Here is a 23,419-nt window from a genome sequence, read left to right on the forward strand (position 1 = left end):
CACTATACCCTCGATCCCCTCATCAATCAATTTTCTTTCTCTTTACTTTTCTTATTTTCCCCCACGTCCTATAAATTATTTTGTCTTTTTCTGTTCCTATGTTTTGAGAGCCAATTTCGAGGGAGGGGGATAAACTCTCTAGGCTGCCCCAGCGGCCCTCCCCCCCCCCCCCCCGCGCTCCCGCGTAGATCCGACCATCATTATTTTACAAACTTATGACTGGATCATGCGGTGCATTGAGGTGGACTTTTTTATACCATAAACACTGAAAAACTAATTCAATTTTTTTTTTATAAGATTTGTCAAAAAAAAATGTACGAAATGGATATATAGCCTGTGAATGCAGACTGTTCACATAGCTTGGGCGGCATATAGTAGTCCTAAATGAAGATGCATGTAGGTCAGGGATCAAGACTAATTTTAGGGTCATCGCGCTTGCGTACAATTCTGAATCCTGCCATTTTGCATGTCACTCATGTGTATTTCGTTGAAGACACCGTGCCAAAAATTTTCGTCGAACTGTGTTGAACTTTAATTTTACTGAAAAGGCGTGAATTTCAATATTAAACAATCGTTTTCATATCTTTACTCATCGATTCTTATCATCATGGCTTCTAAAAGTGCCAAAAAGGTGAATGATGTAGAAATGAAGGACGAAACTGAGACGCCAGAAGCGACTGACGAAAAATCCTCGACTGGAAAGAAAGAGAGTGATTTGATCACTTTAGAAGGTGAAGTATCAGTTTTAAACTTGAAAAACACATATTGCTGGTCCAAAATTCATTAATATATGTCTATTTTTATGAAGAACGTATTCATATCAGTATATGTTTCTCATTTTTTTAAAAGGAATATTACGAAAAATACAAGAAAATGATTTTTTTTATGCGAGTGAGATAATGCTGATTCATCCCCAATACGAGGGCGAGTTACTTGCTGATCGTGTATGACCCAGCTATATGCACCCGCGCTCTTGCCGGCGTTACCGCGCGCCGCGTCTGGTACAAACGCGGACGTCTGCTCGGTGAATACTGAATGAGAAGAGTCTTGACTCTTGTGTCATGATTTTTGTATGATGCAGAGCTACCAAGTCTCACGCATTATGCGTGAGACTCAAGCATTTTGGACTCTTGTTCATCCCCTAAAATCTCTGTCTCACGCAACTATCACAGCCTATCCCCATAGACATTGTGCACAATGTCAGTGATCTCACTCAGCATGCTCAGATTCATAGAAAATCTCACGTATAGCTGGTCTTTGAACTTGGCATCTCTGATGATTGGGGTGTCCAAACTTCACAGACTTTTCGAAAATATTCATCCAGCTTAAATTTGTTCATAATTTATACAAAACCAATTCAAGAAAGACCGAAGTTAAAATATTTTCATTGTCGGCAAGATTGACAGGTGATTGTAAATTAGAATTTAGATTAGAAAATTGTTGACGAAAATGTGAAGTAGATTCTAGCTCTAGTTTAGACCAAAAGCTTCGGTCTCTGTTATGTTGGTTGTTCAGCTGAACTCGGTTGGCTTCACTCACCAAATACAGACACCGAAGTTCTAGCGCGATCTGTAGGGGACTCAATGGCCTTATGTTTATGTAGAGTCAACTGAGGATCGGATAAAACGGGGAAGTGAATTTGTGCGACAGCCGATGTAACTCACTGTTTTTGTTCCTTTTAACTTGATTTTTCTCCATTTTTTGGCAATTATTGCCAGGAGGGAATATTGATTTGCATTTTGGTTGCATTATTTTTTAATATTTTTATTCATTAAAGACAAGAATTGAAGAGCCCCGACAGGATTTCACATTGCAAGTCCCTAATGGTGGCTGCACGATAGCCACTCACACAACATGCGAGGTTAGTAATACTAACCTCGCACAACGCATGTGGTTTCATAGTGGACTTTGACGTTTTCATTCATCACACGAATGTGAGGGAATAAAAAACGCCAAACGTTTCAGTATTTCTCCACTAATGATTTCTTTTTAATAGTTTTAGTTTTAAAAAAAAATGAATTGGAAATTATTTATAAAACTGTTTTTATCGCTTACCTCCAAGTCTCAACCAGGATACTCCGTTCGATCCGTCCTTAATACTGCGGTGGAAAGTACGCAAACAACAATCGAAAAGCAATTTTTCGTATCGAACATTCTCAATTCAAGTCGTCAGCGCGTTATAGGAAATTGTACCAAAAATCAACAGGTTGCATCTCATGTATATACTTATTGGTAAAGTACACCATCTTTTGACAAGATGATGATGAAAGTGGATTGAACGAGCAAGAAAATAATGCTGATCGCCTAGAATGCAGCTAGCTTGCAACACCGTAAACAAAGGTGCGGTAGGCACTTAAGAACCAAGTTTGAAAGGACACTCGTAAAATTATGTCACTCTCGCGATGAATATTCATTAGATCCTGGTCGTGCGTGTTCAATACAAACTCTCTGCATGCATGCACTCGGTGTGTATTGAACACGCACGACCACGATCTAATGAATATTCATCGGCGAGAGTGACATAATTTTACGAGTATCCTTTCAAACTTGGTTCTTAAGTGCCTACCGGCTTGGTGAATAATATCGCGTGCCCTCTTTAGGCAAAAGTTGATATCAACGCTGATCAAGAGGCATCTACGTGAAGATCACGAAAAATGCTCTTATTTTATTAAAACAAACAACAAAGAGAATTCAACAAACGATCCATATGGTTCGGTAAGTGTTATAGAAACATTATAAGTCATAGCTATGATGTAAAGTCATAGTTATTTTAGTAAAAATGGTGTGAAAGATTCGCGTGCACCAGGTGCATATGAATCCTTCACACACGAGACGATTTGAAACCATGAGTGCACGATAGCCAGCCGTCTGTGTAGGAGAAATTTTTTAAAAAGTTAAAAAAAACTCCCCGGAACAGACGGCTGCCAGCTGTCTAATCTAGCTCAAGCCCAAGGGGAGGGCACTCAGTATACATGTATAATGCGTGGTGGGTATGTGCCGCGGAGGGAATCCCTATTTTTACACTCAAATTTTGGTCCCAAGGAATAGCATTTTGTCTTATCGATAAAAAAAAAAAAGAAAGCGGCTCCAAAGCATAGCATTTTCTTTTCGAGAAAAAAGAAGAAATCTACTCCAAAGCTTTGCATATTTTTCGCTGCGCCATTCGGTTGCATTGATCTGCTACAATTTTGGTGAAAAAAGTAGTGCTCTGTCCAACCATCGCCTCTGCGCGAGCCCACCCGGCGCCCGTGCTGCCGGGCTAGCTGCATGCACGTATATGCCCGTTCCATAGGGATGCATACGCACTCACACGCAGGCGACCGTTCCAAGGACCCCCGTTTTCACAAACAAAATTGTAGTTCCGAGGACCCTCCTTTTTACAATAAGCCTGCTCCAAGGCCCCCGTTTTTTGTCTCGCCCGCAGCACATACCTACCACTTTTCTGGTCGAGTACCCCTCCCCCCCCCATGGAAGGTCAAGGGGTTTCACCAGTATCGTGATCTCAGAATTCTATTCCGATTGACGAATGCGCGCTGTGCTGGAAACCGTTCTGAAAAAGTGTGACCTAACTTCACAGACCAAATTTTTTGTAGAGATTTAAACAAGCTCATAAGGTGAGATGTATACATGTATCAGATTGACGATAAAATGCTGTCAGTACCACATTGAATTCTCATTTTTGATGACATCTGCTTGCAAAATGATGATATCGTGATGCTTGTTGAGAATATCAGATTTCTGCGGAAGGGGCGCTAATGGTGTCAAGTTTGCTGATTTGTCAGTATTTTCATGCATACTGAACTCATCCTAAAGAAACTTACGCCAAAGGGTAATTTTAGGTCTCTTTTCACTTTGATATTGGCTAGTTTTTGTCTCACCTGCAAAGCAAAGTGAGACTATAGGGGCCGCTTTTCCGACGGCGGCGTCAACATCAAATCTTAACCTGAGGTTAAGTTTTTGAAATGACGTCATAGCTTAAAAAGTATATGGACCTAGTTCATAAAACTTGGCCATAAGGTTAATCAAGTATTACTGAACATCCTATTAGAGTTTCATGTCACATGACCAAGGTCAAAGGTCATTTAGGGTCAATGAACTTAGGCCATGTTGGAGGAATCAACATCGAAATCTTAACCTGAGGTTGAGTTTTTGAAATGTCATCATAACTTAGAAGATATATGGACCTAGTTCATGAAACTTGGACATAAGGTTAATCAAGTATCACTGAACATCCTGCATGAGTTTCACGTCACATGACCAAGGTCAAAGGTCATTTAGGGTCAATGAACTTTGGCCGAATTGGGGGTATCTGTTGAATTCCCATCATAACTTTGAAAGTTTATGGATCTGATTCATGAAACTTGGACATAATAGTAATCAAGCATCACTGAACATTTTGTGCAAGTTTCAGGTCTCATGATAAAGGTCAAAGGTCATTTAGGGTCAATGAACTTTGGCCAAATCGGGGGTATCTGTTGAATTACCATCATAACTTTAAAAGTTTATTGGTCTAGTTCATTAAACTTGGACATTAGAGTAATCAAGTATCACTGAACATCCTGTGCGCGTTTCAGGTCACATGACCAAGGTCAAAGGTGAATGAACTTTGGCCGAATTGGGTGTATCTGTTGAATTACCATCATAACTTTGAAAGTTTATGGATCTGATTCATGAAACTTGTATATAAGAGTAATCAAGTATCACTGAACATCCTGTGTGAGTTTCAGGTCACATGATCAAGGTCAAATGTCATGTAAGGTCAATGAACTTTGGCCATGTTGGGTTTTTTTTGTTGAATAACCATATCTCTGTAAGTTTATTGGTCTAGTTCATAAAAAGTGGACATAAGAGTAACCATGTATCACTGAACATCTTGTGCGAGTTAGAGTAGTATTCAAAGTCAGCACTGCTGCTATATTGAACCGCGTGATGCAGGTGAGACGGCCAGAGGCATTCCACTTGTTTAGATATTGACCGTCCGCGAAGTATGGGCTCGTGCGAAGTTTGGACTCACTGCCATACAAAGAAAATGGTAATCCCGCAGGGGTTTACTAGCCTATTAAAAGCATTTGGTAAGGGCTAAGATACATGTAGGCTAGGCAATGCCAATGGCACTAGATTTGTGCTGTCCCTGTAGACATGTGTCCAGAAGTCAATAGGTGAGTTTGCCTCAAATTTCATATTTTGGCTCAAATTTGAGGGAACAATGTAGTTAAACTTAGCAGGGCGCGACAAACCCACTTGCCCGGGGCAGATGAAAATGATGTGTGAGCAAGCATTTCTCAAAGCTTCAAAGTGAATTGCTAAGTCGTGCAAGAGGTTGTTTTGGAAATAAAACATCAGTAAATTTCGATATTTTTTTTTGGGGGGGGATAGTCACAACTACCTCTCATATAATATAATGTCAAACGAAGCAGACAAAAAACAGTGGAAACTGATGTAAAATTAGCACCAATTACTGATAATTTATTGCCAGGTACCGTAAGTAACGGTGTATTAACCGCACCTTTTTCTCGGCGGGGTAGAAGCAAAAGTCGGGGGTGCGGTTTATACACGGTGACGGGTCTGAGCCAGCCCGCCGTAACCCCTCCCGTACATGTACGATGTCTGCCAGTTCACAACACATCGAGTGGCCGGGCGTAGCCGCCCAGGCAATGTCGTTTAGAGGGGTATGAGCCGCGGGTAATGGGAAGCGATTATTGCAATATTACTTAAATGGTGTCCATAACAAACGCACTCACTTTCATGACACTAATTTTGACTTTATTCTCGATTCAAAGTAGTGAAGTTCCCTGACTAATTTAAAAGAGACGCCAAGCATACTCGGTAATATTTTGTCACCGCTGAGCGAGAGTTGAGTGAGCTTAGAGATTGCGTTGTAATGTGGTTACAGTGCGACTTAAGCTGGCGCTATTCAAAGTCCCGTTTCGCGCCAGCTTGTTTTTTTCTTTCCTGTTTGCTTTTCATAAGATACCATGTAAACCATGCACGAGAGAGACGGCACGAAGCCGTAAAAAACAACTGGAAAAAATGTCAATTTCTTTGTTTCTTAAACCTTCCTATAATCCTGTATCCAAAATTCATGCTAAGACATCAAATTTCTGAAAGTGATTGTGAGATTGTGATGCAAGAAATGTGAATGTTTCTTCCTCCTACGCTGGGAAAGACAGATCATAATTTGATAAGATGTACTGGCATGACTTGCCTGTACTGTATCGTAGTTTGCAATGTAATGGCAGTGCTGTGCGAGTGTGTGTAGACTGTGACTGTGAGGTGAGCGAGTGTGTAAGTTGCCAATATTGGCGGGACCGTTCTTTCTTTCTAACATTTGTAGATGAATTGATCAAGAACAGCATATTTCTGCATACCGGTAATCTCTTTGGATACTTTGAAATCTTAAAAGCTTAGATTTTGTTTCTCCGTACCTCAAATATGCATGTAAATGTGAGAAGATTTTTTTTTTTTTTTTTTTTTTTTAGTCCAAAGTTGGGGGTGCGGTTAATACACGGGTGCGGTTAATACACCGTTAGAGCCCCGCAAGACGAGCTTACGGTACCTTGTTCGAAGAACCATGCCATCGCATCTTACGTTCTAGCTATGTGCGCTTGCGCAATTCGCTGATGGCTATGCAGATCCCCCCCAAAAAAAAAACACCTGAAGTGGCTAAAATAAAATATAACATTTTCCATCTTTGAATCCTTGAAATGGCCATCTATTTTCCATATTACCTTGAAATTGTTTTGAATTTTGATTTAGTTGAAAACTACTAAAAAGCTCTTTCTTGACTCTGATTTATGATGATGTTACACTCGGTAATTTTTTTGGTTTAATTATTGTAGTCCCACATGTAGCCTTTCATGGTGCTGACTAAGTGTAAAAGGATCAAAAACGATGGAACGATCAACAATGGTTTTCTGGCTGTCTGTTAATGTTGCAACACCATAAAAGTCTACATGTGGGACTGCAATAGAAAAAATATATTGACTTAGTGTAACATCATATAACGATGAAGAAAAGACGAGAGAGGTGAATGTTCTTAATTTTCTTAATAGTTTCCAACTAAATCAAAACAATTTCAAGGATTTGAAGTGAATAAAGATGCAAAATGTGAAATTTGAGCCACTTGACAGTTTTGATGAATTAACCTACATGTAAGGTTTTTTTTTATTGTAACATCATAAAACAATCTTTTTCACAGTCAAGAATTAGGTGAATATTCTTCAATTTCTTGATAGTGTCAAACTAAATCAAAACAATTCCAAGGAAATATGGCAAACAGATGATCATTTCATGGATTTAATGCAAAATATGAAAATTTAGCAACTTTTGGTGGGTTTTTTTTTCTTGATCTTAAACGCCCATTTTATTAAATAGCGAAAAGTTTTTTCAAAATGTAATAACTCTGGCCTACTTTGCTGCTGAAAATAAACTTAAATGTGTGCCTTTTACTGTACACGATTCTCAATTGTTATTTTGTATGACCTTTAAAAATAATAGTACCGTCATAAAAAAAACAATAATTAAACAATTTGGTTTATTCTATCAGGCAAGCCACAAACAAATGTTTTCAAAAAAAAAAAATTGTAGAATTGTAGAAGTCAAGTCACCCTCCTCACGAACGGGATGGTGACCTGTTCTAGGGCGACCTGTCTTGAGGGCAAATGGACCCGATCCGGGCGTAGATATCTTTCCAATATTAAGCGGTATTGGGCATGCTCAGAAATACATCTCTGGTGCTCATGAAGAATACTTTCACCAAAGCCGCTCGAAAGAAATATTTTACGACGGGAAAATAGCTACTTTAGGAGCTGTTATTTTCGCGGGGTTTTATTTTCGCGGATTTCGCGAAATGCCGATCGGTCGCCAATGCCCCCAACAGCAAAGCTTTACTTTTGAAAACATCCTTCATAATAAGAAAATGGAGATATGCACCTTTATATGTACAAAAATAAGGCTTAGAAAGTACAGTTAGTGATTCAAAAAGTTAGCTAGAATTTCACTTTTTTTTAATTTCTCAAACAATATCAGGGCCTAAACTATTTTTTAACATTATTTTATCAATATTTATACACTCACTGTAATATTAAAATGTATTTTCCATGAAACAATTTGATTTTATTGTCATCTGATTGACTCTATACACACGTGTAGGTAGCGATTTGCATACTCATTAATATTCATAAGTCACATGACCAGAATTTTGAGGGTGAACATTCTGTTCACAAAATTCCACAATTTTGCACTTTTTACCAACTTTTTGAAAAAAATGAATTGAACAAAACACAAATTCAAAAGATTGCTTAACCCTATAGATCCTGTGGCATGATGAATTTTTAGATCTAAAGGTTAAAAAAGTGAAATTTAAGCCACAATTTCCACAATTTGTAACTGTTTTTACAGGGACATATTTATGTACAAAAGACATATCAGCATGGTGACTTTGAGGAGTGTAGATTTGCACATATATCGCACTAGTTTTGCTTCTTTGAAATGCTGTGGAAATGTATCGTACATCTTCCGATCGCGAATTTAACAACCTGCGAAAATGTCGGGACCCCGCGATTCGCGAAAAATTCTGTACCGAAAATAACAGCTTTTACAGTATTATGTCCGCAACACTTTGGGTTTTCAACACGGCAAATTCGATCACGAAGTCAGCACAATATCCGATATCGATAAGCAATAGAAATATATTTTTAGGGTCGGGCGGGGTACGCCAATAGTAACACTTTTTTTGGGGGGGAGTCTAATATGGAGTTTCGGGACCTAACTACCCATGGAAAAATTACGTACATTGTGCACAGGAAATCACAGGCACAATGCATGCAACGCTTCCATGAGATTGTGTGACATTCCTAGCCTAATCACTTCGTTAATAGGTTCAAACTATTGTATAAAACTTACCAAACAATATGAAGTCAATTTCTTGCTTCTTTATCCTTCTCTTGATTTCTTCATATTATTTTTCTTGATGTTCACAAGGGCTGTATATCAGAAGTGATATAGGAATTTTTCGCTTAAAGTGTAGCGAGGAGGCTCCTAGAGAGTAAAAATCATTCAGTAACGTGTGCTTGCTCTCCACAGAGCCAGGGATTGTACCCATATACATACAGGACAGTCAAAATTGAAATTTTCACCCCTGAGATTTCTACTTTTCCTTGTTAAAGTTCAAGCCCTAAATCATGTAAATGGGCTAGAACTTCATTTCCATCATTTTAAAACATAAACAAAAATAATTTCTTAGAAGAAGGGATTTAACTTACTAATGTTTACATGGCCATCTTGTCCTCTTTGTTACAATGTACATGTACATGTATTAGCCAAACTGCGAGACGCATATAGAGGGCGGCAAACCTCTGCCACCTCTATATACCGAGGATGGTACATTGTAGCTCTTGTTCAGCCCTTGTGGTAATTCACAATCTGAGAATTAGACCAACAGGGATGGGTTAGTGCTGAAGAGATGTAAAATTACCATTTTCACAAAGAATTTACAAGAGAGTTACAAGAGAATTTCTACACATTCAGTAGGTTAGACTGTGATGTGATAGATCAATATACCATAATTCACATTTTGTCATTAATATTTAACCTTTTTGACAAAATGTGAAAAATTTACTGTTACAACAAGTTTACCTTAAGGGGCCACATGCCAGATCATACCCTTTCATATCTGAGATGTTGAATGAAAGTAAACAAAGCATTTGAGTCCAACATAAAAATGTTTATGTAATTTAAATGTTGAACAGATTTCAAGGAGCATGTTAAACACATCGAGAAAGCTGTCTCTTCAAAGGAAAAGAACTATATGGCTAGAGTTATTAGAGCCCTTACATCCTCAAGGCGCAAATTAAACCACACTGTGTTACGCAAGCTTATTACTGGATATATTCCAAATGGAAACACAAGCAAGGCAACACTGTTGACATATCTTGATGAGGTAACTATGATCTATTTTAATCTTTGTGGCAAAATGAAAATTACCTGTATTTCCTCAGAAATGAAAAAAAATTATATAAATAGAGCATTGTACTTTATTACTTTCAAACAAGTCAGTTTGTAGACATTTTATGAATACTTTCTTTTAATACCCTATTTAGCTTTACATACAATTACATTTGATCATTATGATATTACTACAGTAGTGAATTATAGTTAATAGTGTAATTTGAAAATGACAGCTGTGGCAGTAAACTCAAATATCAGAATATATGCATGTAGGCCTACAATGTAGGTCTTTGCGTCAAATGATAAACAATTTGGTCGTATGCTGGATTCACGTTAATATCAAACTGTTTTTTTTTTGTCTTGACTTTCATTTAAATGGGAATCCAATCTTGGTAATAAAATGAAAGTGTATAAAGGAAAAAATCAAGAAATGGAATGGTCAATGGTTAAATTTGGAAAGAAATTGGACAAGGAATAAGAAGTTATGAATGTTTGAAATATTAGATAACTTTATGTACCTAGTAAAAGTCATGAACTTAACAATGAAGTACATGTACTTTACTCCTAAGCCCCCCTTTCTTCCAGGGTAACACTGAAAATATATCATATTATTATGTCCTCAAGAAAGAAATATCTAATTGTGAATACAACTTTGAAAAATTATCATGATTTTTAACCATTTTGAGTGATGGAGCAAATGAGGGAGTTGTCTCTACCCCCTCACCCTGACATCCATCATCTGTGTGGCCAATTTGAAGCCCCAATAGGCCTAGTATTGATTTTTGCCTATTACATGTTTCCCTTTTAGAAAAAAGTATCCTCATGTACGGATAGGGTAAATAGTTTTAAGAGTTACTTAAATGACAATTCTCATCCTGATAAATGTACTTTCATTAGATGTGGGTGACAGAACACAAATGGGATGAGATAAAACACATGGCCATATGGGAGTGATGATTGGATATGATTATGAGGAATTAAGAGGATGATGCATAATTTCAGATATGGCGATGGCAGAGGCGTAATTTTAAGTCTAAATTTCTAGCCATAATCCAACTTGTCAACTTTTTGACACAATGCTTCAAAAGCTACATGTAACCATTTGGTATTTATTTTGATACATCTCAGGTAATAAGATTTCGTATTAACAATCAAGAAGTTCTGAGGCAAATTACATGTAATGTTCAATGTTCATGTAATAAAGGCTCAATTTTCATGTTATGATATGTAGCCCATGGACACGGAAAACAATATCTTGTTCCGACCCAGAACTGGTAAAGCAGCACATGCCCCTCTCCTTCCAGAGCTTGATGTGTATCTTCATCTTCTAGTTGTTGTGCACCTATTAGATTCAAAGAGATTCAGTGAGGTAAGAATACTCGCTTCGATTGAATATCTAGAGGTCAGAAGTATAGTGAACTGTTATTCTCTTTGAAAAATTACTAATGACCTGAATAGGGGAACCTGAGGGGAAGCCAACTGTGACTCTCATGATTTAATTATTTTTGTTGACAGTTAAGTTATGTAATTGTACATATGAAATAAGGTTTCTTGACACGATCTCATTCAGAATTAGAAATACAGACTTATGATATTTTGTTTTGTCTTCATACAAAAGTAGACATATAAGGAATAAAATTCAAACTTGAATAAGAAACTTCTTTCAATTGTGCTCTGTGTTTGGATCAGTTGCAAGAGATAAGAAACATCCTTTATTCATGATTTTAGGTCTGTAAATATTTTGTATGATTTATTATAAAAATCTTAGCTATCGTGTCATTTGAATGGCTGGAAAGAAATGTATTTAAATCCATACATTTTTCTTTCAACTAATGAATCAGGATTATACATGTAAGTTGTAACTTGAAAGGACAGTAGAATTGTGAACTAGTTTTTTACACTCTTTACTTTCATTGTTTTGATATTGGTTTTTTTTTTTGTTAATGGAAAGGTGCTATATAAATATTTAATGTATGTATGTAATGTATTTAGTATTATATTACATCTTTGAAATACGATATTGATCATCATTTAGAAATCATGACAATAATCCCACACTGCCATTGCTATGTCTTGATAATTTGGTTCTGCATGTTTGTATGAATTCTTCAGGCTGTTAAATGTTCAGATGTTCTCGTAAAAAAGTTAGATGCTCAGAACAGACGCTCATTAGACCAGCTCTCAGCAAAGGCATACTTCTATCATTCAAGAGCATATGAGCTTATCGGTCAACTTGACCAAATAAGAAGGTAAAGTATTTTTTTAGATTTGCTCAATGTATTTTGTTCATTTCATTCTCTTGAATGTCATCATAACTGAAAATCTAAGGACCTGCTTCATGAAACTTGGACAAAGAGATAAAAAAGTTTCACTGTTCAATTGGCAAGAGTTTCAGGTTTCATAATCATCATCAAAGGTCATTTAAAGGGGTGGTCCGGGCTGAATATGTTTATATCTTAATACACAGTAGAATTCACTTAGCAAAACGCCAAAAATTTCATTAAAATCGGATAACAAATAATAAAGTTATTGAAGTTGAAAGATTAGTAATATTTAGTGAAAACAGTCGTCATGAATATTCATTAGGCGAGCTGATGATGTCACATCTCCACTTTCTGTTTTCTTATGTTCTTACATAAAATCATATTTTTTTCATTATTTTATACTTGTGTGAATAATATGTCTCCCTTATAATGAAATAAGTTGCAGCAATAAATATCTAATGCACTAAATCAGTTGTCAATCAATGTTTTCTAGTTCTTGTAGGAAAAAATTTGAATAAACCTTATTTCATATAATAAAATACAAAAGAACAAGTGGAGACGTGACATCATCAGTCCACCTAATGATATTCATGACGACTGTTTTTACAAAATATTACTTAACTTTAAAATTCAATAACTTTGCTATTTGTTGTCCGATTTTGACGAAATTTTCGGCATTTTGCTCAGTGAATTCTACTCTATTTAATAAGCTATAAATACTTTCAGCCTGGACCACCCCTTTAAGTGTAAGTTCTTAATCCATGAAACTTAAAATGTGACCAGCCTCCCCCAAACCAGCAATAAGTCACCAGGGAATTTCTCTGTACTACTACTACTAATTCAAGACCATGGACTGGCTTTTAGCAGCTTAGCCTAAGCCATTAAGACCTCTCTATCCAGCATATCTGGAAATAGCAAAAATAGTAGTTTGCTCTTCACAGAGTAAAAAGTAGAAAATTTACATAAGAAAATTTAAAGAGTAATTGGTCTTTTTATACTGTCAAAATTTTAAGTTGTAATGATAAATAAAAGACAAGATGCAAAAGTTTCTTTAAACACCATTTTTCCAGACTGCATAGATATGTTATTGTTGAAATGTCATGCTTGAGTGATCCCTAAACTTCTTCCCATTATTCTGTGGAGCTCACAATGAACTACTTCTAGTCTTCTACATTCAGTCAAGTACTTGAATGGGTTACTGTTGATCATTCTTGACAAGTTATGTATCATGTTAAAGCTAAGGATTTTTTCAAGCTTAATAAAATTTTTTTCAAAATTTATTTTGGTGCCCTGATCTTGGTTTTGGGATGGCTGATCAATGTAAATATATTGATTATTAATCATTGTCAAATAGATGAAGTCATTATCAGGTCACTTGGCTAAGTCATTCTTCACTGAACTTGTAAAAAACTTATCAAAACTTTACCAAAGATTAAGATTTGAATTTTCAAGATAGGCCCACTGTTGAAATTAGTTAGAGGTACCAGACATTAAATGAGTGTAATTTCATTTTACTTGGTTTAAGTCAACAGACTTTCAGATCAATCAGGTTTGATAAGAATTTATATTTTGTAGATTATTTTAAAAATCAAATGAAACTTGTGCAAGATGATTATTGGATGTCTCAAATGATATGAATTGAATAGCACGTTTCTTTGTAAAGTTCTTTCTTTTCTGGAAAAATTATTCATCTTTTTAAAGTTGGCACTGCTTTTATAATGAATCACATACATGTAATGCATGCGAGACTGTCAGATGTGATTCACTTTTTGTTTATTTGTTCTTGCTGTAATGGGTGACTTGACACAGTAGATTGTTGAACATTCTTCAACATTGTGTATATTATAAAATATATATATATATATTATATTATAATATATATTTTGTGATATTTGGTTAAACTAATGATTTGTATGTCCTTCAAGAGGGCATCAATACATCTTTTCAAAGCAATATTAGTCCTTATGCACCTTGGAATTCAAGCAGTTGTTATTTAGGTTTTATGTTGAAATGTTGGTGTTGATAGGAATTGATGACTGTTGTTGAATTGCACCATATTTCTTTATGTATTAAACATGTAAGAGGATCACAAATACCGTAGTTTAATGAAAGTGATTTTTTTTTGGTCTGCACTGATCTTGTTATATTAATCTTTTACCATTTTTTGATCTAGTTTTTTACATGCCAAGCTGAGGACTGCAACACTAAGGCACAATATTGAAGCTCAAGCTACGCTCCAGAACCTTTTGTTGCGAAACTACCTCCACTACAACTTATATGACCAGGCAGATAAGCTTGTTGCAAAGTCAACGTTTCCTGAACAAGCATCGAATCATGAATGGGCAAGGTTTCTATACTACTTAGGTAAGGGAGTTGCCTAAAAAGAATACAAAGCAGCCAGAAACCATGTATATCAATAAAGAACTATGTTTTAACATATAGTGTCAACAAATGTAATAGCTCTTCGTAATAAAAAAGATTATCTTTGTATGAGTGAAGTCAAAGAGTTTTTACTGTCGATGGTAAAAGAAGTCTATTTTGATCAGAGGGAGTAAAATATTTCTAAGTTGAAAGAGGATTATTCTAAATCTAAGTGTAACATTGGAAAAACAATATTGACTTTACATACAAGAGGTCAGAAATCAAATACTAGTATCTGTTTATCATTTTTTACTTTGCATTTTCAGGTAGAATTAAGGCAATCCAGTTGGAGTATTCAGAAGCACATAAGAACCTTATCCAAGCTCTCCGCAAAGCACCTCAGTACACAGCTGTAGGATTTAAGCAAACTGTAAGTGCAGGTGACCTGAAGCACTTTTTGTCTTACCTGAATGAAATTCCGGCAGAGACCTGATCCCTTTTCCTGTTAGTCTTACAAAAATGTTAAAGTTTTGTTCAACTTGATCTCATTTGTTTATGTATCAATTATGTTCATACTTAGTGCATATGATCTTTGGGTAATACCACATGTTAGCTTATGAAAACGATGAGGTCAAAGGTCATCTTTGGGTCAAAAGCTGATATGATATGAGGTCATATCGATCCTTCTTTCAGGTTTTCCTTCAACTTGCTCTCATTTCTTATTTCTGCATCTATTATGTTTACACTTGTACAAATATTCCACATGTGTGTTCAGGAAGATGATAAGGTCAAAGATCAGATCTAGGGGTCAAAATATCATATTGCATATTTTGTTGATCGCGTAACAGGCGAAACTTGTGGTTCATTAACCACCTTTTCCATTTTTCTTCTTTACTTGATTTTTAAAGTGAAAACATTTTTATCGATGTTTATTTTATATTTATGTAAAGATTAGTATGTATGTTTGAAATATGTAACAACCAAACCACCATTAAGTCGCTAGGGAAGGTTCTCTGTTAATAGCCAAAATGGTAAATTGTTTTAAAAAAAAGTAAATTTAGCTTGTCTGAAGAAGTATTTCTTCATCTTCATACTGAAAAAAAAAATGAGTTGTAAAGTTAAATAAAACAAGATACAAAAGTTTCTTTGACACAAGTTTTTAAGGGATGCTTGGAAGTTTCATTGAAATTTACACAGTGTGCACATCTCGTTCTTGAGTGAACACAAACTTTAAATGTTTTCTCGATTTTTATGCTCTCGCTTTGTTTTCTCTGCATTCAATCCAGTATTTTAGTGAGTTACTGTTGATCAAGTTTGACAAATCATATATTGTTTTAATGCTTACGATGTGCTTGTTCACAATGAAAATCTCAAAATTCATTTTGGGCGACTTCTTGTTGGTTTGGGGGTGACTGGTCACATTTGTAGAAGATGGACAAATAATTAAGCTCCATGATATTACATGGTTAAAAGTCTTTCAAATGTTTTTAATACATCTGAACCAAATGCTTTTGAATCATTTTAAGATACCAAAGTGTGAAACTATTAATGTAAAACACTTAAGATTTGTTACTTTTGTGTATCTTAAGTCATTTGATTTCTAGGAGTTGTGGTATATATTGTGTGTAACAACATCAAAATTATTTGGTTTCCTTGAAACATTGAGACATTGAAATTGCTAAAAAGATATGGATGTCTCTTCCTTGCTTCCTAGGTTCACAAACTAGCCATTGTTGTTCAGCTCCTGCTGGGAGAGATCCCTGATAGGAGTATCTTCAGGCAGAGTGCTTACAAGAAAACATTGGTTCCGTACTTCCAGCTTACTCAAGGTAAGATTCGCCTCCAAACCCATCCTTGGGAATAAAAGAACAATGATAATTATCTATTGTAAATGAGAAGTGTCTCCATGATATTTTGGAAATGGTAACAAGTTTAGAGTTGGCAGATCTGTAGATTTTATGCCTCCACCACTTAAATACCCCCATCTCATAATAACCAAAGAACTATGTCATGGATCAACTTCAGGATTGGCTCTGGTATGCATATGGATGTGATGGTGATCTTAGTAGAATTTGAGGTAATTTCATATGTGGTAACTGGAGAACTATTGGATTACTACATCTGTTATCAATTCATGTTTTGAAATTTGGTACACTTGTTAGTCAAGTGACAGTGAAAATTCACTCTTTGTTCAGAATGTCAAAGTATTTTGCCATTGTAAAGTAATGTAATATATTAAGCGCTTGTGCTGTGGTCAGAGTATGAATGCCCTTCAGTTTTGCTTCTATTAATTCTTATGAGCCTGCTGATATATAGTTGGTTACATATCATATCTAATTCCTTAAAATATAAATCTTGGACATTAAAATAGAGTGAGCCTGTGTGCCTGCTCTGATATTGAAATTAAATGCTCAAATCAACCTAAAAATTTGCACTTAGCAATTCTCTCGCTTCTTATTTTCATACAGCTGTAAAAAGTGGCAACCTTGGTCTTTTCAACCAGATGTTGAAGGACTTTGCTGCAAAGTTCCAGTCTGAGTTCACTTACACATTAATTATTCGACTTCATCACAATGTTATCAAGACCGGTGTTCGTATGATTAGTCTCTCCTATTCAAAGATTTCCCTCTCAGATGTTGCGAAGAAGCTCCAGCTAGACAGTCCAGAAGATGCAGAGTTCATCGTAGCTAAGGTAATTGTATGCTGTTTTCAGAATTCAATGCATTTTTTGTACATGACATTTTTACACTGTAGTAGAAAATAAATTTAAAAATAAAATTCTTTAGGGAGTTAAAAGGTTGATTAATTCTGAAATTCATGCAAGTCCTTAGTTTTCTTTCAAACATTAGAATTCATCAGTTTCACCAGAAACATTGTATGCATTGAATTTGTTCATGAAATCACACTTTTGAGCAGTTTGGGGTCTTATTAAATTGCAAAATTGTTTAGGAACAACTTTCCCATGTGTCACAAATGAAATGTGGTACAAGCTTTTCATGTTACAGATTTATTATGAAAATGTTGGGGGTGCTTTGGGGGATAAAAAATAGATATATACAATTGAGACCAGAAGTTTACATATATCCAGGAAATTAAAAAAATATTTGACACTTGCCAAACATCATAAAATTTACTGTATCTTATAAAATATTTGTGCTAGATCATGAAAAATCTGATATCAAACAAATAAATATGTCGTGTCCCTTCATCACATTACTTTGTTTAGGTGTCACTTTTTTCCCCAAAAAAGTCTTTATGATTTTAGACAAATTAAAACAAAAACTTGACAAAAACATATCATATTTGGGCTAGTTACTTGTCAACACAAACATAACAGATTTCGTAATATAAATCATCGATTTGACATTTATGAGTTTCTATGAAATTATTTGAAAATATAATGAACAATAAAATACATTTGGCACAAATATTACTTTTTTTTCTTCAAAGAAAATTTAACCTGAAATATACTTTAATCCCAACGGCATCCCATTCACTATGTGAAAGAGATTAATATACGCTCTTTAGTTGATACAAAATTTGTCATGGTAGTATTTATATTTCTGAAGATATCCCAAATTTTATGATGTTTGTCAAGTGAACAAATTTCACTGAATTCCATTGGTGTAAGTAAACTTTCGCCTCAATTGTACCTGCCTAAAAATTGCATGAGATCATTTTTATCTTTTCTCTGAACCTATGTTTTTGTTATTTTCTTGTTCTAGGCAATCAGGGATGGTGTTATAGAGGCCAGTATAGACCATGAGAAGGGCTATGTACAGTCCAAAGAAACAGTTGATGTCTACACTACCAGGGAACCTATGTCTGCCTTCCACCAACGAATCAGCTTCTGCCTCGATATTCATAATCAGTCAGTCAAGGTATGTACAGTCATTTAAATTTTTTTGTATTTTCAGTAGGAAGTGTGTCATAATATGAATACAAGTGGGTCAAGATGGAGGGACGAAATGGTGAAAGTGGATGGGAGTCGATATTATTATCTATAATACTGGAGATTGAAGGGGGTGATAATTCACCAGGGTCTAAAATCAACAATGAATCCAATTCGCTATGAGGCTCAATATCATTCCTAAGAACGGTGTTGCTTGGAGGAACTGATTCACTAAGGTACTGGGGATCAATACAAGATTGGTATTGCTATGAAAGTTTAATCTTATCTTAACTGTGCTATTCCAGACCAACATCCCCCCACCCCTCAGATCTCGACTGTTGATTGTGCGATCTCCGCGAAGATTTGCATGCGCGTAGAGCCAGATGGAAACTCCGAGCCTGTATAGTAAAAATTTTCAAAAAATTAATTACCGGTACATTTTCAATTACTTAAACATGCAAATAAGCGTGTGAAATTTGCCCTATTTTTTTTTTGTGTGTGTATGTTTTTGCCTTTAACTCAATTTATATAGCTCCTAGAATGCTGATTTTTGGTGAACATAATATAGATTTTTGCATTTCTAACAAATATCTATAAAAAAAAAAATTGCTGAAAAATAATTAATTTCCTATGTATTCTATTGTTTTTTAAATTCTTATGTATTTGTTTTTTTTTCAAACCTTTTTTTTTTTTTTTTTAATGAACTTTGTCGGGGACCATTTTTGCGATCATTAATAACATAAAAATAAATCCATCTGAGCCAGCAAAAGTTAATATCATGCATTTATCATTTTTAGTTGAAAAACACAATTTGCATTGAATTTGTACACGGAATCATGTTTTTGAGCAATTTTGGGACCGACATGCACTTACAAAATATTGCGTAATTTCAGAACTGCGTAGCCGTTCATCGCAAATTTGGTTTTAAAAGATGCGCAATACTTGAAAGTATAATTTTAGCGAGCGGGGCTGTCAAAAACAAGGCAAAAGCGATTTTGTGTCTCGCCCACTTATGAAAATAACCAGAAATATCGTGATTTGCGAGAGCACGCAACATAATTGTATCGAAACTTCATTGTGAAATGACTGGGATAGAATAACATTTGCATAAGAGCTTTGCTTTAATGTTTACCTGAAAATTGCCATTGACCTTACCATATGACCTCCCACTGCAGCAAAACATGCAGGTCGCCCGAGTCCATCTACCATCCAAGTTTGGTTGAAAAGTGACTTACGGTTGCGGAGTTAAGTGTCAGGAGAGTTTTGCATTTAAACTTTAATGTTGACCTGAAAATGACCTTTGACCTCATCATGTGACCTCCGACTGCAGCATAACATGCAGGACCCCCAAGTCCATCTACCAACCAAGTCTGGTTGAAAAGCGACTTATGGTTGCGGAGTTAGGTGTCATAAGAGAGTCTTGCATGTAAACTTTAACGTTGACCTGAAAATGACCTTTGACCTTACCATGTGACCTCCGACTGCAGCATAACATGCAGGTCCCCCAAGTCCATCGACCGTCCAAGTTTGGTTGAAAATGACTTGCGGTTGCAGAGTTAGGTGTCATCTTGCATGTAAACTTTAACGTTGACCTGAAAATAACTTTTGACCTTACCATGTGACCTCCGACTGCAGCATAAGATGCAGGTCCCCCAAGTCCATCTACCATCCAAGTTTGGTTGAAAAGTGACATACGGTTGCGGAGTTTCGTGTCATAAGAGAGTCTTGCATGTAAACTTTAACGTTGACCTGAAAATGTGACCTCCGACTGCAGCATAACATGGAGGTCCCCCAAGTCCATCTACTATCCAAGTTTGGTTGAAAAGCAATTTACTGTTCTGGAGTTAGGTGTCATTAGATTTGTGACGGACGGACGACGGACAACATTTGGATCCCTAAGTCTCGCCTTCACCTCTGGTGGGCGTAGCAGTGAAATTTGTTGAGGGGGGGTCCAATTGACCCCACCCCAGTTTAACCCTAAAAAGACTGGGGGGGCTGATTCAGCCCCCCCTCGACATTTTTCGCAATAAATCTGCCGCGCGAAATTTTTTGACCGCGTCGCTCGCTGACAATTTACTTTCAAGTCTTGCGCAACTTTTGAGACCAAAATTGTGACCCCCGGGTACGCGGTTCCAAAATTATGCAACATTTCGTAAGTGCATGCAGATCCAAAATTACTCAAAAACGTGAATTTGTGTACAAATCCAATGCAAATAGTGTTCTTAGCCAAAATTCATAAATGTATCATTATTTTTCCTTTTACTGCTTAAATTCAATCAATTTTATTTTTTTTATAGTCAAAATAAATTCCCCGACAATTTCCACTGAAAAAACAATAAAAAACAAAAAGTAAAAAAACAAAGAAATACATAAGAAATTTAGAAAACAATAGAATACATAAGAAAATAAATGCGATTTCGAAATTTTTTTAAAATCAATTTGATCAGATGCCTATCTAGAATATGTGAAACAAAAATTAGCATTTCAGGGGCATTATTTTATTAATTAGAGCAAACTTATGATTTTACGCATAAATTAGCATAATTAATGAGACATGAGATTTTTTGCAGAATTTGATGTTATAGTTTTGTAGATAATGCCATGGGTAACGCGTGTGCCAATTTTCGTCGCGATCGCGCAATCGACGGCCGAGATCATAAGGGGGGGCTGAATCAGCCCCCCCAGTCTTCTTAGGCGTCGAAATAGCCCAGTCTATTTAGGGTTAAGAAGGGTTAAGAGGGATCTGAATCACGTCACTGATGTACACTACTCCCATCTAGTGAATCATGTCTTTTTAATTTGTTTGCACATAATTCCATAATCACCTTCATACCATAAATATGCCTACATGTAATTGTATGTCAGTTTACTTGCTTATATAGCACATCGTGGTTGCTTTATTAGCACTGTGCAATAATGCAGCATAATTACCATTGCTTTAGCAGAGCAGCTGTAAAGGGCTTCATGTTTCAATGATGTTTGTCTTGTACATACTAATGCATTTTTTTCATGTTATTGAAGTGTGAATTACAATATTACATGATCCCGTCTTTCAGTAACATATGTCAGTTTATGTACTCCTTTACATGTGTATGATATTACAGTGTTTAATTTTGGTCTCTTTTTTTCACAGGCAATGAGATTTCCTCCCAAGTCATATAACAAGGATCTTGAATCAGCAGAGGTAATTATACCAAATGTTAAAAGATTTTTCTATATAAATCACAGCCAATACATGCCCAAGTTCAATACATTTTCTTACTCATTTTTACTTAGGGTTAAAACTTATGTTTTTGTATCGCCTGCATAGCAGAGCGTGACTATAGGCGCCGCTTTTCCGACGGCAGCGACGACAACATCAAATCTTAACCTAAGGTTAAGTTTTTTAAATGACACCATAACTTAGAAAGTATGTGAACCTAGTTCATGAAACTTAGATATAAAGGCAATCAAGCATTACTGAACATCCTGTCTTGGTTTTTTTAGGTCACTTGACCGAGGTCAAAGGTCATTTAGGGTCAATGAACTTTGGGCATGTTAGGGGTATTTGTTGAATTTCCATCATAACTTTGAAAGTTTATGGATGTAGTTCATAAAACTTCAATACATGAGTAATCAAGTATCACTGAACATCCTGTGCAAGTTTCAGGTCACATGATCAAGGTCAAAGGTCATTTAGGGTCAATTAGCTTTGGTCATATTAGGGGTATTTGTTGAATTGGCATCATAACTTGAAAGTTTATGGATCTAGTTCATGAAACATATGCAGGGTAATCAAGTAGAAATAATTGTTTTTGCTATCAAATGAATGTTTTCTTTTGTGGATAATTATTCAATAGCTGTTTTCATAGTCTGCACTGCTGCTATATCGAATCGTGTAATGCAAGCATGACTGCCAGATGTGTTCCACTTGTTACATGTTACAAGGCTTTTCTTTTGCTATATCTGTAAACTGGATTTCGGAGGGTTTTACTAGAGTTAAAATGGAAGCCTTAGTCTTTAATGGGGGATGTCAAATTGAAGACTACACCCCCTCATAAAATTTTTGACACCCCACTTGTTAGTTTACTTTTCAAGTCATGCGCATCTTTGAGGCCAAATTTGTTATGCCCAGGTACACGGTACTTAAGTTACCCAACATTTCATTATTGCCTGTCAAATATATTGAACCACACACAATTCTGGCATGTATGATCTGACCTACTTTATTATATGTGTCATTTTCAACGTTAGGGAATTTTAGAGATAATGATTGCAGTTGATTTATTTACAGTGCTTCTCCCTGATGTAAAATAGAGAAGATGGAAATAGGTGCACCCTTTCCCAGAACATTAGTCTATTTCCTCACTAATATCCCCCCCCCCTCATTTTTAATTCTAGGACAGGAGAGAACGAGAGCAACAGGATTTTGAATTAGCAAAGGAGATGGCTGAAGATGATGAGGAAGCATTCTAGATTATGGGACTGTTTTAGAAAAAGACTTATATTGTACTACTAGCAACAGGTGACAACAAAGCAATGCTGCTGCATGGTGGACATTGATACAGTAAGACTGGTACATTCTAGTAGACGTCTTCAAAATTCAAATCCCCTCCTATGTGTCAGCAGATGCTTTTGGCATACCCCTATCTAATGGAAATTATATTGTCATCTTTGGTAAATACCTTCTGCACAAGGAAAGGGCAATATCTTTCATCCCGCTGACCCGTCTTCTCTAGGACAGCTGTCAGTAGCAGTTCCTCGATTGTTGGTTGATTGGTAAAGATAGAGGGTTTACAATCTTATTTCTCATCTAGTTGTATATTTACAATTTGTGCTATGTCACAAAGTCTTGTATCTGGAAAGTTCAGGCATGCTGGCCGATTCAACCAGTTTCCCATTTATAGTCTGTAGAGCCACTCACTGTGTACTTGATTTCAAGTTTGTTGTATGGTTGATTTTAAAATCAGCATAG

The 23,419-nt window shown here is 35.9% G+C and overlaps 1 protein-coding gene across 1 annotated transcript; it reads left to right on the forward strand.

The window, feature by feature from the left end:
• The first annotated feature begins 450 nt into the window (after positions 1 to 450).
• Positions 451 to 22,927, forward strand: LOC121410829 (26S proteasome non-ATPase regulatory subunit 3-like). The gene is made up of 11 exons (XM_041603144.1): positions 451 to 731; positions 9,750 to 9,940; positions 11,180 to 11,317; positions 12,061 to 12,197; positions 14,386 to 14,576; positions 14,900 to 15,003; positions 16,288 to 16,402; positions 17,042 to 17,265; positions 18,299 to 18,454; positions 21,599 to 21,649; positions 22,846 to 22,927. Exons 1-11 carry the CDS (start codon positions 608 to 610, stop codon positions 22,918 to 22,920), a joined length of 1,506 nt encoding a protein of 501 aa, XP_041459078.1. The 5' UTR covers positions 451 to 607; the 3' UTR covers positions 22,921 to 22,927.
• Positions 22,928 to 23,419: the final 492 nt, after the last annotated feature.

Source organism: Lytechinus variegatus, chromosome 3 (genome assembly GCF_018143015.1).
Source record: "Lytechinus variegatus isolate NC3 chromosome 3, Lvar_3.0, whole genome shotgun sequence".
In the NCBI taxonomy this organism is placed as follows: domain Eukaryota; kingdom Metazoa; phylum Echinodermata; class Echinoidea; order Temnopleuroida; family Toxopneustidae; genus Lytechinus; species Lytechinus variegatus.

Bases quoted from the DNA above. Each gene is read 5' to 3' on its own strand.
- LOC121410829 (XM_041603144.1), top strand. From the start codon at position 608: ATGGCTTCTAAAAGTGCCAAAAAGGTGAATGATGTAGAAATGAAGGAC. The intron at 11,318-12,060 runs GTAAGAATACTC...TGAATTCTTCAG, and splicing joins ATTCAAAGAGATTCAGTGAG to GCTGTTAAATGTTCAGATGT. The intron at 16,403-17,041 runs GTAAGATTCGCC...ATTTTCATACAG, and splicing joins GTACTTCCAGCTTACTCAAG to CTGTAAAAAGTGGCAACCTT.